Consider the following 17,943-nt stretch of genomic DNA (forward strand, 5'->3'; position numbering starts at 1 on the left):
AGGACCGCCGAAACATTACCAAGATTGTTGTTCCATGTTGTTCAGTGGTACCGTATCCAGCTGTGATTTTGTTTCAAATTCCATCAGATGCAGAATGGTATACAGGCATTGATGCATGCCATGTGTTCTTCTCAATTCCTTTGCATGAGGAATCACAGTTTCTTTTGCAATTCAACTTGCGAAACAATTTCTTGCGTGTGGTAACAGGGTATACAGAAAGTCCTTCGATTTTTAGCCATATCCAGATGAAAGATCCACAGAGTTTGAGGTTGCCATGCAATTCAGTTTTACTTCAATACATTGATGAACTACTGGTCGCATCTAAGACAAAGGTAACTTGATACAATTGTCATGTTAAATCATCTAGCTGAAAATGAGTATAAGGCCTCCCCAACTAAAATGCAGTTTTGAAAGAAGGAAATCGTCTATCTGGGATACCTTATTGAAAAAGGTGTGAGGAAGTCTAGAAAGAACGTGTTGAAGCAGTTCTGAAAATGAGTAGACTGACCACCCAGAGGAGGGTTTGGATGTTTCTTGGAATTGTTGGGTGCTGTTGTCGGTGGATTCCAAACATTTCCTTGGTTGCAAAATCGTTAATAAGGTTGACATGAAATGATGTTCCAGTCCCGGTACCATTTAACAAAGAATACTCTAATGTATTTGAGAAATTTAAAAAGAGTTTGTGTCACACTCGGAATGTCTGATTAGAGTCCGTTCTATTTTGTCAGGAGAAAAGTGGATGAGCACTATTGATTCTTACACAGAATCATGGTGGTCAAATGCACTCAGTGGCTTAGTTGTCAGCTATGTTAGATCCAGTAGCTGTAACACTTTCAGGTTGTTTGAAATAGTTTGCAGCTGTTTTCTTAGCCATTGAACAGAGTGTAGGAATTGTTATGGCCTATGCATCAATTGAATACGCCCCACATGCAGTTAAAATTCTTTTAACCAGTGCGAGGACACAGCATATAACCAACAGCAGGCGGACTCATTAGAAGCAAGTTATACTTGCAGCAGAGAACATCTCCATTAGGAGGTGTAATATCTAAAGTCCAATGGCACTGCTTCCTATTTCAGAGATAAGTTGTGAAGAGAGGGAAAATGATGAGATTAATCATGAATCCGACCATGATTTATTGAGATTTCTGAATTATGTAACAAAGAAGACCAGCCAATAAAGAGGCCCCTTTGGAACTGGCTGATCTGGCATTGTTTGTTTATGGTTCTTGTTTGAGAGGCCAACATTGGGCATTGAGAGCTGCCTATTCAGTTTATTCAATTTCTGAAACTTTAGAAGCAACTTCTCTGCCAAATGTAGCTTCAGCACTAGTGGAAGAACTGGTTGCATTGACAAGAGCTTGTCACAAAGATATTTTATGTCATCTTCAGGAGCTCCGATAAAAAATAGAGGTTACATATTAGACTTGGTGAAAGCAAAACAAAATGCAAAAGAGATTGCTGTGGTCAAGTGTGTTGCCCATAAGGCTAGAAATGACATGATCACACTAGGAAAGAAATACGCTGAACAAATTACAAACTTTTGTGCATTGCAGGATGAGACAATTGTGCAAGAGGGTGAGAATGATGAATTGAGTATTCCTTCTGTAGAAAATACCGAAGCCAAATATTATTTCTTTATGAGTTCAATACATACTTCTTTGAGAGATCTGCATGAAAAAAGACGTAGAGGTGGAGAAAAAGAAATTGGGAAAATTATGCCCAACAGAGAAATTATCAGGATTTGTATGTAAAGACTCAGAGATGTAATCCCGAACTCAATGCTATATTCACTGTGCAAATACCTCCATAGTAGGTTCATGCAGGGAGAGATACTCTAGTGCGAATATTAAAAAAATACTGGAAAATACCTGATCTAGAAATGTTGCTGGGGATGTCTGTGGGCTATGCAAAACATGCCACTTGAATACTCAAGGCAGAAAGACATTGTCATGAATTATATATGATATTGGCAAATCAGAGGGCCCATTTACAAGACTCCAAGCAGACTTTATTGTGATTCCGAATTGCAATGGTTTAAAGTACATCTTGGAACTTGTCTGCTTGAGTTCAGATAACCTTTCAGTTGTTTTGAGGAAATTCATACAGCATTTAGGCCTTCGTACTTCTATTGAGACAGATCATGGTACTCATTTTATAAAATATATTTTGAAAATAATCTGAAATCAACCAGCAGTTGCATTGTAATTATTGGCCACAATCTAAAGGAATTTTGTAGTGGGCCAATGGCACTCTCAAGAATAAACTGGCAAACGTCTGTGCTTCAGCTGGATTACAGTGGCCTGATGCCCTTACTTTTGTATTGATGAGCATGAGAAATACTACTCACAGAAAGACTGGTTTATCTCCCCATGAGGATATCATGGGAAGAGCAATGAGGCTTGCATGTATTCCTTCGACAGCACCAGTTTCAATAACTTATGACATCCTCCTACATTATTGCAAAAGTGTGGCTGATATGGTGAGATCTGTCTCTCATCAGGAGAATGTGACAATAGACGAAACAAGAGATATTGCCTGATCTTAACCCAGGAGACTGGATTGTAAATCGAAAACATGCCAGGAAAAGTTACCTAGAGGAAAGGTGGAAAGGGCCTTTCTAAGTAATACCTGTGATGGAGTGTGCTGGTGTGCCACAATGGATCCACGCTGCTCAAACGAAAGGAGGGAAAGTGACAGAAACAATGAAAGAATCAACTGATGAACCAGACACAGAGTCAAGTGTATAGTCAAGCTTAAAGCCATGCTCGAGTTCACAGAGTTGATCCAGCTAGGGGTGAAAACTTTGGGACTAGTGAAAAAAACAAGCAAAAGCAAGAAGAATTGGTGAAGTTTCAGGCTAGTAAAAGCTCTGAAGAAGAACCAAAAATTCCTGAAGTCCAGTTTCAAAGCAGGGATCAGAGTGAAGAGCTGTTACAGTGCAAAAGAAAAGACATGAGTGGCAGTAAGAAGGAGGAGTCTCCAATCCACACAATAAAATACTGCAGTGGCAAATCAAAGCCACAAAGATCCGCAGAAGAAAGAAAAAGTTCACAGTGAAAGGAGCAGACAAAATTGTTTAAAGTTCAAGTTCGAGTCAAAACTCCTTGGAGAATAAAGAGACTCTGATAAAGACTGATGTGAAACAGAAAATTGCTGAAGAAGATATTCCAAGGAAGAAAAAAAAATGCAAAATAAAAAAATGTGAACCAGAAGAAAAGAATGAGGGACAAACATATTCTGAGGCTGGTGGAAGTGAATCACCAGTGGCCAAGAGAACAGCAAGAAGGAGAGGGATGTGTATATAGCTACAATCTCAGAAGAAGAAGATGACACAATATTGAACAAATATATGAGGTTGAGTCAGCGCCAGAGTTTGAAACAGAAGAAAAACCACCTTGCATTGAAAAAAGAGACTTCTTTTTGAGATACCATTTTTGAGCCTGTTGTTAAAAAAAGAAAATTGAAATTCAAACTGCAATGAACTTTAAAAAAAAATAAAGAAAACTGAGAAGAGTAATTTGGATTTTTTTTAATAATAAAAATAGGAAGAAAAGAAGAAAAATATTATTGTTTCAAAGAACTTTTTTGTTGATTTCTAAAATGTTGCCACAATACATTTTTTATCTAAATTAGGAGATGGAATACAGCAAATGCTATTAAATATTAGGTTTAGTATTAGTATAGGTTAGTAATAATAGTTTTATTTGAGCTGTTGTTGTGCTTACTTACTCCTATTGGACATGTTTCAAATCATGTTACTATTAGAAATCAACTAAAACATGATGTACTGGTGCATAAAGAAAGTTTAGTTAGTGGTTTTAAAGATAATATTTATAAATATGTACACTAAAATGATTAGAAAATGTACAGATATAATGAAGGCTAGTGGGTGTTTTATGTATACTTATCTTCCCATCTCAGCTGAGGAAGGGGCAACACCAATTCATCTTCTCATTTTCTATGACGCCACATGTAATGTTTATGCAGCAGTTTTCTATAATGATGAATTTCATTCTCCTTATTTTACTACTTTTAATGTTTCTTTAGAGAATATCATATAACAGAAGACAATAGTATTTAGATATTTTTTTAGAGGGACTGTACAAAGCAAGTATGAAACCAATACTAATCAATGTTATGTATGTCTTTTAAATAGTGAGGAGGATAATTGTATTGGAGAATAGAATGAGAGAGGAGTAAAGGTTGTGAGAATCTGAGAAGAACAGAAAGTTGCAGTCAAGCTAATAAAATAAGAAAAGGAATGGAATTCAGATTGTCAAGTTTACATTCTAGATTGAGAATGAGACAGAGAGAAGAGATGAGTTGTGCATGGTTGGACATAGTACTTCAAAGGAAGGTAAGGCAGAATTCATAGGAGAAAGAGTGTGGGATAGAATTTATGAAGCCAGTGGACTGACTATTATGAGGGTTATTTATTATATGTGTTGTAAGATTGCTTATTTCAATTTGAAGACAAATTAGGTTGGCCCATGTTACTTAGCTTTAGTGTTTCCTAGAGTGTATTACATGAATGAATTTGATAGTAAGCATTGTTTGAGAAGAGTGAGACATAGTTGTGGACCAGTAGTTTTAGCTATAACAGGTGCTATAATTCCTTCTGGAGGTGTAGCAATGAATGATATGAAAATTAGACATTTGCCTGTGGTTGTATATAGGCTTGCAGTAGATACAGGAGGGTCATTAAAGAAAGTAAATGTAGAAAAGCTAGCCATTAGAGCAATGGTAATGCAAAATCGTTTAGCATTAGATATTCTCTTGGTGAAAGAGGGCGGAGTTTGTAAGGTGATAAAAGCAAAGAGAAGGCAGTACCTTTATTCAAGTTATTGATTCTTTTATAACTAATCTGACTAATCATTCACACGAGATTAAGGGCCTCCTTTATGAGGCCCCTATCGTCACTTTTGTGCTGCCGGAACATCACTTTTTTGACGTTCCAGTCGTGCAATGTGCCACAGCATATTTACAAGGCCACCTAAAGCCACTTTATGTGGTTTTTCATGGACTTGTAAATATGTGCCTGTTTCACACAGAACACTGCATGATGGGGGTGTTCCATTGGTGTAGCAGGAGGTGTTCCCACCAACACCCATGAACTCTGAAGCATTCCCAGAAGTACGATGAATCGTAAACCTGGGAATGCGTCAGACTCTAACACCACGCTGTGGGTGGCGTTAGGGTGGCGCAACAAGGAGAAATGTTTTCATTTCTCCTAGTTTTTTCCATTTTTGATGTGTGCTGCATTGTGCAGTCCACATAAAAACAGGACATCACTTTAATTGATTGATGTTGTGCAGGAAGGTGTCCTTTCTTTCACAAAATCAATCAGCTTTGCAACGCAGGCACCCTTGTACCATGGTGCAAGGGTGCCTGCATTGGTGCATGGCAGCCCATTATGCACCAGCACAGAGGAAGAGGGCAGGAATGCACCGTATCATAAAGATACAGCTCATTCCTGCCCTTTTCTTTTGACGCAGATTACTTGCGGCGCTGCCTTGAGCCAAAACCTTATAAATGAGGGCCTGAATCTTTTGGGGAACCTGGCTTATGGGGAACTGTAGGTTCATGGTTTAGTGAGTTAGGGAAGAGTTTTGGTAGCGTTGATGTATGGCTAGGTAATTTAGGTGTAAATGCTTTTCAGGCAATACTAACCCCTTTAATAATCATAATGATATGTGCAATTATTCTAATTTCTGAGTGTATGATTAGTAGATGTACATACAGAGGTAAAAATAAAAATAGGTTCATGAAAATTAAAACATTAATGGAGATAGAGAGTCTCAAGGATCATGTCTACAACCAGATATAAATGGCAGAGGAGAATTCTAGAACGTGACTACGATTAGAGGTAATTTTGACTAAGCGATTTCCTGATTAATAAGAATTTATTAAAGTGTTTTGGTGATTATAGAATACTCAGAGCAGGGATGTTGTGGTAGTGCTTTTTACATGAATTATATTAGTGAATTAATAATGAGGTGTCATGGTAGGTTTCATCAAGGTACTAAAACAATATGTTTGTAGTTGAAACAAATTCAATTGGATTTGCAGGAGAGTTTTTTATTAATGTTGCTTAGTTGTTCCACATTTTTATAAGTTCGCCATATTAGTTACTATGGATGCTGTTTGATGCTGCTCATTCCACTCCTGCTCTCTCCCCTCCCATCCCGTTCCCCTGTGATGTCTTCTCTCCCCCACAAGCTCTTCGGAACAAGAGACAAACTGATATCAAAGTGCATTTTTCCTATGTGCATGTATTGTGAATAATTAACATTCCTAGTGTTTTTAAATAATTTGCAACAAGTCATGGTCTCTTCCATTCTTCTGTTGTACTGTTGCTGGCTTAGCCCTCTTCGACTGGTGTATAGCTGATTGATTTTTAAAAAAAGTTGAATTTAGTTGCGCTTCCTATGACGATGTGTTGCTGCAGTGGCTTGGTGCTTTCTTAGAAAGTGGGATAGTGCTAATGTGCAATATTATTGCATGAGTTTCTTTGATTTGTCAAAAGAAATGATACATAGGATCACACCATGCTGAAACTGTTGTTTGGCTAATTCGATATACAGAATTTGTGTAAAGGAGCCCCTTACTTCTAGGGGTGAGTCAGAATTTTCATGACTGTACTGTTCTACCAGGGATACTGCCCATTTATTTAAAAGATTATGTTTGGCCTTTCTAAATAGCTTGGGATATTGCCCATTCCTCTAATGTTCTTTAGGACTTGGAATGATTCTGATTTCTGACTGTGTATTTTGCTGTTGAGCCTTCGTGGCATGTATTATGCATTTCTGTGTACAGCTTGAATTGAGATTTTTGTAATAAAAACCTTTAACTTTCTCCCTGATCTAGATCTCAGCTCTTCAGTGGTCCCAGTTACGTCTTTGCAACTCTGATAAATGAATGTTCACTTGATGTTGAGGAAGATGTTCTTTATCACAAGGTCAAGGGTGATGGACCGGAGCTTCTAAGGTAAATTTGGTGGATTTAACTTTTGGGGTACATTACATTTTGGGGTTCGGGATTCTACTCCCACAACTGCGTGATGCAAACTGGTGGTTGACTGACCTCGGCACTGCCCCTCAGCCTGTATCCTCTCCTCGTAACCTGGGGGTCACTCTATCCCCAGGCTCACCTTCAACAGCCACAGATCCAAGATCTCCTTGGCTGCTTCTTTTTTTGAAGATGCTCAAAAGCTTCTTTCAGTTATTGACAGGATGGTCTTCAGCCCCGAATACGCTGCACAACAGCGGGTGTCAGACAGATGCTGGAGAGGGTGTGCAGGAGAAGGTAGCATTCCATATTGGGCCTGAGTGGAATGTGAATTACCCTGGAGTAATTGGAGTCATTTTGCATTACTCTTTCGGTGAAAATTAGCAAGAATTACAGGATTACACCCGTTTGCGATTTATGAATAAGTTTGCAAAAACAATCCTACAGCAGGGGCACAGGGACAACAAACATAGTGTGCACGAGGGTCTGCCGGCTGCTACTGCGCATGTTCTGTTGCATTTAGTGCTATTTTCTTAGAAGAAAATGCATCCTTGGATCCATTACGGATGCGATGTTGCATTTTGTAATTAGAAAATAGTGATAAATGCTGGGTTACGCTTCTTATATAATTCTGCATAATCTTGCATAATGTAATTATGCTACTATGTGCAATTTAAGACCACCCATATGCCATATATCAGTCCCAAAATGACATACGTGGTGTTGGGGGCTTTGGGAGTCAATGGCGGTGGAGAGACTATAAACACATGTGACTAAAGAAAGACATATCTTCATTCAATCAATCAATCATGGAATTTATATCGCGCACTACTCACCCGGAAGGGTCTCAAGGCGCTTGGGGAAGGGGGTCTGCTACTGCTCGAACAGCCAGGTCTTGAGCTGTTTCCTGAAGGCCAGGTGGTCCTGGGTCAGCCGCAGGTGGACGGGTAGGGAGTTCCAAGTCTTTGCCGCCAGGTAGGCGAAGGATCTTCCTCCGGCGGTGGCTCTCTGGATGCGAGGGACGACGGCGAGGGCGAGGTTCACGGAACGTAGCTGGCGGGTGGGCATGTAGAAGGTGAGGCGGTCGTTGAGGTACCCTGGGCCCAGGTCGTGGAGGGATTTGTGTGCGTGGGTGAGGAGTCTGAACGTGATCCTCTTGTTCATTGCCGTAAGGCTGCTTGCGCTGTCCACATGGTGTGGTGGATCGAGAGTTGACACGTCCACCTGGATTATGAGTGTTACGGATGATCGATTGATATAGTCACTCTGGAAAGAGACAAGGAAGTTCCCAAGATATTGACTGCAGATGTACAGACCGAAAAGGTACCCATGGCTAATAGGAAGCCAGGGAAGAAGGATCCGTCCTTGCGCCTCAAGGAGAGTTGGGGGTTTGTATTCCTTTTAGTAAGATATTGGTAGACTAAGGAAGAGGAAGACTGGAGTACTGCCAAACCTCATTTACAGTGTAAAACATGTGATTGTACTGGGACCCTTAAATGTAAATAAAAACAGAGTAAAAGACGGATTTTTCCACTCCTACTTCTAGGGTTTTTCTGACAACTTTAACATCAACTCCCTTTTTCTTGGACTTCAAAAATAGATTATGCAAACACTTCAAATGATCCTGAATTCTGTTACAGCAGGTTTCATCACAGCTCTTGCCATCTGTAGGTAACCATTGGCCTCCAGAGGAGAAATGATGTTTGATGATGCTGGATTCTGCTTTTGGGCTTTTCATCACAATCCCTCCCCACATTCAATCGCTGTGTCCTGCCCACCAGCCTGACTGACTCCTTCCATCCTCCTCCGCACACCTCCTTTGCGTTCCCAGGGTCACCCGTGCTAGAATGGGTGGCAGGAGCTTCTCCTTCGTAAGCTCCAGAGGCTGGAATTCTCTGCCTCGTTATCTCCATCCAACCGCACTCTCTTATATTTCACACACACTTCAAGACATATCTCTGTGCCTCACCATCTGGATCCCTCACTGAGGGTTGTCTGAGCACCAGAACACCCAGGCGCTGGCAATAGCCTCGCCCCTGGAACTGTCCATTGTTCAATCTTTTAAACTAGAAACACCACCATTGAGGTTTTGGAAAACTTGTGTAAACAATATTTACTTTGCTGGGTTATTATTAAGGCTCGCGGTTTTATGGTATTTTTTTTACATTTCTTTCTGTATTTATCCATATTTACTGCTTGCTCATTTTATCTCTATTTACCGATATTTATGTTGTGATAAGTTTAAGAAATTAAGCTGTGATGGGTATATTTCCACATGTATTTACCCGCCAAATGCTTACTCGTGTTGGAATGTCGGATGGATTTTTGCCATTTACAGTACAGTACAGTCATTTGAAACATTATCAATTGTAGAGCAGCTTGAATCGCTGCACGGCTGCAGGTATTTAGGCCTCATTAGGAAATCATTTTTAAACAATGTTTAACTTCCTACCTGTCATTCTGCACAGCTATTGACCTCACACTCACGACTGACAGAAGTGCGTATCGTAAAAAAAAAAACAATTTACTGTATTTATCCATAAAAAATAAATACATACAGTAAAATAGATGCTTTTCTGTCTGTATTTATCTGCATAAATCAGTTAAAATGGACAACTGGGAGCCTTAGTTATTATTAGACACATTCTTATATACAACATTTGCTGCAACATGTCTTAAATCTTCAAAGGTTTAGGGGAGGCAACTTATTTTCTAATATGTCTCTAAATCTGGTCGCGCTTGTCAGCGCATAACCCTGTGTGTCATTCGCTTGCCTAATGCGCACTAACGGCTCACACCGGGAGCGGTGTCGTCTCTCTGGACTTTGGTGCTCTCCGATGTACCCATCTCTACTTGATTAAATCTTATACGTTAAAGTGAATCAGTAATCATTCTCAATAACAATGACACACAAGCATTGGCATAGCCAATAGGTCCCGCCTTTGGGACCTTACAAGTGTTTAGCCATGCAACAGTTGCATAACTAAATACTTATAAGGTCTCAAAAGCGAGACCTATTGGCTATGCCAAGCGGCCGTGCGGCCGCGAAAGTGATCGCGATCAAACATCAAAGCGGCCGTGTGGCCGCGAAAGTGAAAGTAATCACGGTAAAAGCGGCACACGCGCACGCACACATGCACTGTAGCTCTAGGCTGGCCTGGTAGCACTTTTTGCAGCCCTCTCAATAAGTCTCGCCAGACCAGCGCATGCGCTGGGTCAGGCGAGACCTAAGAAGGATTAAAGGGGCATATCAGCAACGAGGCGATAGAAAATTATCACTGCTTTTGCGGCTGTTTTCGGCCGAAAAGCGGCGATAATTATATCGCCTAATTAGCAAGGTCACACTAACGCGTGAAACCTTGCTTTAGCGCACAAAATCTTAACACCCAGCTTTGCATCACTAATGAGATGCAAAGTGGGCGTTCCTGACCTGACATGACAGGAGAAATGTCGCTAAGCGACATTTCTCCCATCAATCAAGCCCCACGCTATGAAGCATAGCGGTAAGAAAAGTAGCGATAACCCCTGTTATCGCTACTTTCCTTACGTCTGCTTCAGGACTGACTTAGCCATGATATCCTATGGAGGGTGGCTATCATGGCTAAGTTTGTGAGGCCCTATCAACAAGCTAACACCACATTTTGTGAGATTATCGCTGGGTTTCCAGCGATAATCTCACGTTAGGCAGTTAGCGCTAGGATTTTTAGAGCTTTTGAGATAAGCGTTGCTAATAGCACGCTATCTCAGCGATAAAAATCCACGCTAGCCGGCGATAATTATCCTAGCGCTAAGTGCGTTTAGCGATAATTATCGCCAGTTGTTGTTGATATGCCCCAAAGTTGTAAAGTTTACTCAGAGAATATAAGAACAGAAATGCTTAAGCTGAACCATCTTTCAATTGAGCATATAAGCATATAAAGCAGTAAAAATACAAAAAAACTATTAAAGAAAATTTCTACTGGAAATTCAGTATAGATGCGTCTTCTAGGAAGGGGAAAACTGAGATTGCTTAATGAAGATCGGTATAGAAAGTCATGAGCTGGGCCATCAAACCATTAGTGTAAAAGCAAATATATCATAAAGTGTAGGAAGCACTCAGGAAAGTTCTGCTGGAAATCCAGCAGAGACTTGCCTCTAAGTAAGGGAAAAGGTGGACTCCTAAGAAAGGAAACGCATGCCCTTTCATAGGACTAAAGACAAAGAACTGCATAGAGAAACTGCATAATAGATGAATGGTTCTGACGGTATGCACCAATGGGGAACAAGCAAGAAGAAACATTTTACTACAGAATACATTGAAATATTCTCTCAGAATTCTACCACATTAGATTTAAACGTTGCGAGTCTACTGGGGTGACGTGACCAGTTCCATAGCATGACATTCGGTCTGAGACAGTTAGTTTGCATTAATGAGGGTACATCACATTCAATGTGACTGGGGAAGTGTCGTCTTCTCAGTCCAAAGCCTGCGACTCTTTATTACAGCGAAAACAACAACAGCGAACTAATCGCGCGATCCAAGATGGAAGAAGACGCAAAGCTGTCCTGGGCTAGCGTAAGCTCGGTTTCTCAGGCGTTAAGCAATTCAATTCAGAGAACAGAACAGATCCCTCATGCTCTGACCAATGCTATGATCTCAGCATGATTTGAAATACAGTAGCGGCCCCTTTATTTGCTGCCCATTCTTTCTGTGGACCCTCTACTCACCAGTAAAATGGGCATTAAGTCACAACCAGTTTGAACGATGCTCCTGGGCTGGTCTGATCTCAAATACACCAGTTGAAGTCTGCACACTTTCTTCAGTGTTTCCATAGTAACGGGCCCTTCACACTTTTCCTGCCAAGGTACCATCGACCACTCATGTTCCTAAAGCTTAATTTAGGGCAAAGAAACCCACATATCCCCTGAAAAGCTATTTTTTAATTGATTTACTTTTGCTTTCATCAATGTTACCGACCCAACATGCTTTAAAATGCACCACTTGACATGATCCATTTAACCATTCATCCACCGGGCGCTTCTAGGTTTTGACAAACGTTGCAGTTTGCGCTTTACGAGCATGGCTCACCCCTTTTGATATTGGGGTCTGTTTTGGGCCCCTCATCCTGACTGTATGTGGGGGGGGAGTGGGGGTGATTCACATTATCAACAACATCAGAGCATCAAGGAAACACAACCAAAGAAAAAAAAACTGTTAACCATTTCATTACCTGCCTTTGTCGCCCCGGTCCAGTCGCGGGTGGTGGAGACGCTGCGGTGCGCTGTCGGAGACACATCCTTGACACTCTGAGCTGTGGAAAGAAGACACACACACGGCAATGTTCAGGCTACTGTCTCCAGCCATCAAATGCAATGTGACCAGCACTCACGACGCATCATTCAATGGCATGGCTATGTCGAGGAGGGGGCGGGACACATGCGGATGCAAGGGGCAACTTTGGGGAAGATGTGTTTAAAAGTAGTGCAACACAGCACAGCAACCAAAGTTGTCATGCTAAGCCAGGGGGAGGGAACATCAGAGACCCGTAGTTACTATGGCATGTGCTGCTGCTCTCTGCCCCTGCACTGGCGCATTTTAGACAGTCTGGTGCCACGCACACACACCTGTACACCATAGTGCAAAGGTGTGTGCGTGAGTCTAGCACAGGTTTTATAGTGGAAAGGCGCCCTTCCAGCGCCAAACACTATGTGTACATCACGTTTTAAACATTGCATACGTTGGACGTGTGCTCTACAGTGCAGCACACATGCAAAATGTAACAAGCATTGGCATAGCCCATAGGTCTCGCTTTTAGGACCTTATAAGTATTTAGTTATGCAGCACAATATCCTTGGTGCAATAACATCAACTATTGCATAGCTAAAAACTTATAAGGTCCCAAATGCGAGACCTATTAGCTATGCCAATGCTTGTTTATTTACAGCAGCATGTGTTCGTTCCAGCGAGAGGTATTGACGGCTCACACTAAAGTTCTGATGTAAAAGTGAAACTTAGAGGTAATGATGCACCCACTGACGCCTTGGGAATGAGCTATCCCAGCTCCAGCCTATCCGTGCAGATAATAAAAAGACCATCAGCCATCTTGTGTCCTATGAGAAGCCAAGTAATTACTTCAACGGAGATCGGAGTAATCCCTTATGAAGCCATTCAGTAACAGTCAGCACGGGACCGTAATTATATTTTGAAGAAGCTGACAGTCATTTACATGCAAACACAGTGGCATTCACACGCAAGCGGCGTCGCGGGAGGTGTCCGTCATTAGTAAGCCGTGTCACATTTGCGCGCCAAAACAGCTTACCCGGCATCAAAAACCACAGCCCCATTGAAGGGAAGAACCCGCAATGAAGGTTACTTTCTCAATTTGTGAAATGTTATACACGAGGAATTGAAACAGAGAGGGTACAAGGCTAGAAGAAGGGCTCCTGGTTAAGGAATTAAACTACGCATTGTAAAAATGTAATTGCTTTATCGCCTTGCGGCACAGAAGGGAATTCATTATGAATTCAAAGAGGGGGAGGAAAAAAGGATAAAACACGATTGAATGGTGGGTAGAAGGAACGAGCGCAGGTTTAAAAAAAAAAAACGTTGCTACAACCAAAAGGCATTCGCTCATCTCATCTGCAATAGGACGCAGCGCTGTGGGAAGGAGATGTTTCAGGTCATGAGATAGGTCCGAAGCAATGACCAACAAGTTACAAAGTGGGGTATCAAATAGAGAAGCTGACTTGTTGAGGAGCAGCTGGGACACACGTAGGCGGTTGCCATGGCAGCAGGCAGAAACCTACCATACAAGGGAAAGGTTTCTGTTGACCAGTGCAGAATTAAACAGGCAACTACTGTGAAAAACAAGATTTAAATCTAAAAGAAAGACCAGACATCAAGTCGATGTCAAACTTTGGGTGACACTACTGCCTAAAGATACATTATGTGGTAACAAAATGCTATTCAAACCGACTAAGCGCTCACCTCTTGTTAGTGTGTAGCAGTGGATGAAACCCACGTCTCCTCACGGCTGCTCACGAGCATACTAGCGTGGTGACGTATGCGATTTTAAAAGGATATGTGATTGAAAGAATAACTTTATTAGTAACTCCTTGCTCATGCAAAACTACATCTGCTACTGAAAACCACAGTGCGGCGCTCTGCGGGCGGGGGAGCGCATTCCAGGCGGGGGAGCGGACCCTTTGAAGTAGGTGCACGCGCCAGTGGGCTGAAGCGCTTCTCGAAAGTGGATTGCATGGCGGCACGATGCACATGATTGTGCGCGTGCTCGCCATGCAATCCGCTTTTGGAAGCACTTTTGGAAGCCCCTTACTAGAGTATCGCATAGAGATTGCTGTCGCAATAGCTAGGCGAGACCTAAAAAGGTAACAGAAATTAAACCATAGCTTTTTGTTAAAGCCAGCCTCAAGGAGGCGTTACGTTTCGGGTCAAAGCTCTGCCTGAAATGTTTAGTAGGCAGGACTTTGCACCAGAAACAGCGGGTGGTAGCGTGTACCACCCATGGGACACCCCCTTGATGCAAAGCATTACAACGCCGTGCAAAGCAATATTTGAGTTACATATGGGGTACTTTACAGGATCCAAACAGGTTTGCGCTGGAATGTAAAGAGTTTATCAAGCTTTGCACCTGTTTGCAGAACGGCGTTTGTTTACTGGGTCATGAACTTTAGCCTCTATAACCTCTCTGCATAAAGCATAGTTCTGGCCTTGTGCCAGGCTGGACCCTTCGTGCGTGGGCTGTATCCGCGAAACCTGCACTCTTCTTTGGATTGATATAAGGACTGCCTTCTGCCTTGACCCTCAGGTCTCGTCCATGGTACCCACCTGTGTCACGTGTCTCCTGCTCAACAGGGAGCTGAGCCGGGCGCTCTCCTTGTCGAGAGCAGGGGCAGGTGAAAGCTCAAGAGACTTTCCCTGGTCCAACAAGGCTCGAAGAGATGCTCTGTCTTAGGACTGGATGGTGTAGCTTGGTACCCCTGGATCACATGGGCCATCGCGTCATTTTCACGTTTAGCAAATGAGCAGGTGTCCGCCCATTATGTCATATGAGCATGGAAACTGCCAATCACCTCCTGCAGCGCTTGCGTCGCTTAGTGAACAGTAGATCTTCCACAGTGCCCGTTTACATAGGGGGTCATACATGCGCTTCAGGCCAACACTGCTGTGCCAGTGTCATGCCTGGCACCGGGGTTAGGTACCAAAATTAGCAAAGCAACCTCCCACACGACCTATATTCCTTTTCTGGTGGGTTTCCCAAGCTCAGAACCAGGGCCTTCAAAAATGCTGATCTCCACACAACTAGGATGACTATTATTTCATATTTTCTTTTCTTTTTTCATATATATCGAAAGTTAAGAATTAACATTTCAACATTACATTTCTTTTCAACATTTTATCTATTATGTTGTCATCATTCAATTGTTGTGTGGGGATCAGCATTTTTGTAGGCCCTGGTTCTGAGCTTGGGAAAGCCACCAGAAAAGGAATGTAGGTTGTTTTGCTAATTTTGATCCTTACCCCCCCTTCTCCCAGACCTTCAAAGTAGATAAATGTAGGGGGTGCCTTTTCAGATTTCACTGGTGTTAGGTACAAACTGCCTCTGTTCCACCTCGGCACCAGTAACTGTGGGTAGGGAGCCCTCCTCTGCCCCGTCCTGTTACAGAGTCACCACAAGGTCGTTTGTAGGACGGATCTTCCAAAGACGCCATCTTGGTGCCAGAGAAGGTCAAATGAAGGACAAAGGCAGACAGCCAAGCAATGTGTCCCTCAAGCTCGTAGGTGCGCAAGGACACCCCCTGTTTACAGAGGACAGTAAATGCCTATGTTGCAAAAACACTGTGATAGCCACACTCAGGGGTGTTCTCTGAAGGTGTTCGCCATCACAGCTTCTAAGAGCCACGAGCTGGTGACCTGAGGAAGACAGTTCAGTCCAGAAGTGTCTGAAACTGAACCGACGTGACTACAAAGTCCGCCTCATCTCGTCCAACAAAAGCAGAAGTGACGTCATCCTGGGACCTTCCGATACATGTGATTTATTGTGAAATGGGCACAAACCGCAGAGTCAGCACGTGGTCTCGGGCACCACAGCACGTGCCGCACAGTGACGACGCACTATAAGGAAATGCGTCATTGGTGGTCAAGTGTCCCACGTGGGAGGGGAGGAGGAGGGGCACGGGGAGGAGTGGAGAACTTCATAACATACACCAGTAGCCAGGAGTGTTGTAAAACGCAGGGCATCAGAGGTGGGCTCTGTCAGACAGTGCAACTCCAGCCCCACGCGGAATATTTAAAAGGGAGGCTCGGTTCTTCAGACAGAGGCAGGCCGTGGTCTCTGCTCGGATGGAAAAGAAGGGATTCCAGAGTCTGGGAGCTGTAACGTGGAAGGCCCTGCCGTCCTCCTGACTGTGCTGAAGCCAGAGGCGCAACTAGAGCCAAATTTCGGGGGGGGGGGGGGGGGGGGGGCTGAATCTTTAAGCAATAGGCAGTGGAGCTGCAGGGGCTCTTAGAAGGGGTGAAACAACGGCGAGGCCTCATTAACATACAAATGGTCTTTAAAAGACCTGTGAAGTGCTCTGCTCGGGACCGGCTGTGTGTGTGCCCGGGAAGCTGTCTCACACGACGGGGGGGGGGGGGGGGGGGGGAGGGGGAAGGGGGGGGGCTGAAGCCCTTTGAGTCCAATGGGTGTTGCGCGCCTGGCTGAAGCCTCGCTCCCCAGGCGCAGCAGTCACAAACCGGTGCGTTTAGGGAGCACTTGTTACCGGGTACACCTGGTTCCTTCGTGACTGAAAATGCAGAACACCTTTCATTACAAGCTGCCATCCCACTATAGAGAGAGGGCGGGGTGCCAACTCCCCCCGTTGACATTCACATAAGACATACCCCAGTCTCAGGATGAGCAATGCACCCTGCTGAAGCGTGCCCTCAGTCTCAGGGTGGACGATAGACTGCGCTGCATCATGCCCTAAGACTCAGGGTGGACGGTGGACCCTGCTGAAGCATGCCCTAAGACTTAGGGTGCACAATGTCCCAGGCAGGGGGGTGCCCTCAGGTTGGGAATGCACCTTGCTGAAGCATGCCCTCACTCTCAGGTTGGACGATGCACCATCCAGGGGAGTGTCCTCAGTCTCGGGGTGGACAGTGCAAGACATTCCCTTAGTCTCAGGGTGGACAATGGACCATGCTGAAGCATGCACTCAGGCTCAGGGTGGACGATGCTCCAGGCAGGAGGGTGCCCTCAGTCTAAGGGTGGCAAATGCACCCTGCTGAAGCATGCCCTCAGGCTCAGGGTGGATAACGAAGAACACTGAAGTATGCCCTCAGGCTCAGGGTGGACGATGGACCATACAGGGGGTGCCCTTAGTCCCAGGGTGGACAGTTCAAGATATTTCCTCAGTCTCAGGGTAGGCACTGGACCACGCTGAAGCATGCACTCAGTCGCAGGGTGGACAATTCAAGCCAAGTCCTGACTCTGGTTCAAAAATAGACCACACAGAGATTCACTCTCAGTCTCCGTGTGGACAATGGACCACGCTGGAGCGTGCCCTCAGTCTCAGGGTGGACAGGGGGCTATGCAGAGGAATGCCTTCAGTGTCAAGGTGGGCAGTTCAAGATATGCCTTAACTTTCAGGGTGGGCAATGGACCCGCTGAAGCATGTCCTCATTCTCAAGGTGGGTGATGGACCTGCTGAAGCATGTCCTCATCCTCAAGGTGGGCGATGGACCCGCTGAAGCATGTCCTCATTCTCAAGGTGGGCGATGGTACACACTGAAGGATGTCCTCACTCTCAGGGTGGGCGATGGACTGCGCTGAAGCATGTCCTCATTCTCAGGGTGGGCAATGGACCACACTGAAGCATGTCCTCATTCTCAAGTTGGGCAATGGACCACGCTGAAGCATGTCCTCGTTCTCAGGTTGGGCGATGGACTGCACT

The 17,943-nt window shown here is 43.8% G+C and overlaps 1 protein-coding gene and 1 long non-coding RNA gene across 3 annotated transcripts in view; one reads left to right on the forward strand and one right to left on the reverse strand.

Annotated features, from left to right (window-relative positions):
• The window catches only part of CD6 (CD6 molecule), a 245,136-nt gene that overhangs the window by 190,339 nt on the left and 36,854 nt on the right, over positions 1–17,943 (reverse strand). For both annotated transcript variants that reach the window (XM_085651461.1, XM_085651460.1), the window contains exon 2: positions 12,219–12,299. In XM_085651461.1, the coding sequence (XP_085507587.1) occupies positions 12,219–12,299 (81 nt within the window). The remainder of the gene's footprint in view (positions 1–12,218; positions 12,300–17,943) is intronic.
• The window catches only part of LOC146839418 (uncharacterized), a 76,836-nt gene that overhangs the window by 43,864 nt on the left and 15,029 nt on the right, over positions 1–17,943 (forward strand). Inside the window, exon 2 of the long non-coding RNA XR_014981076.1 lies at positions 6,868–6,987. This is a non-coding gene — a long non-coding RNA (uncharacterized LOC146839418). The remainder of the gene's footprint in view (positions 1–6,867; positions 6,988–17,943) is intronic.

The sequence above is a fragment of the Triturus cristatus genome, chromosome 4_1 (genome assembly GCF_964204655.1).
Source record: "Triturus cristatus chromosome 4_1, aTriCri1.1, whole genome shotgun sequence".
Lineage (NCBI taxonomy): Eukaryota > Metazoa > Chordata > Amphibia > Caudata > Salamandridae > Triturus > Triturus cristatus.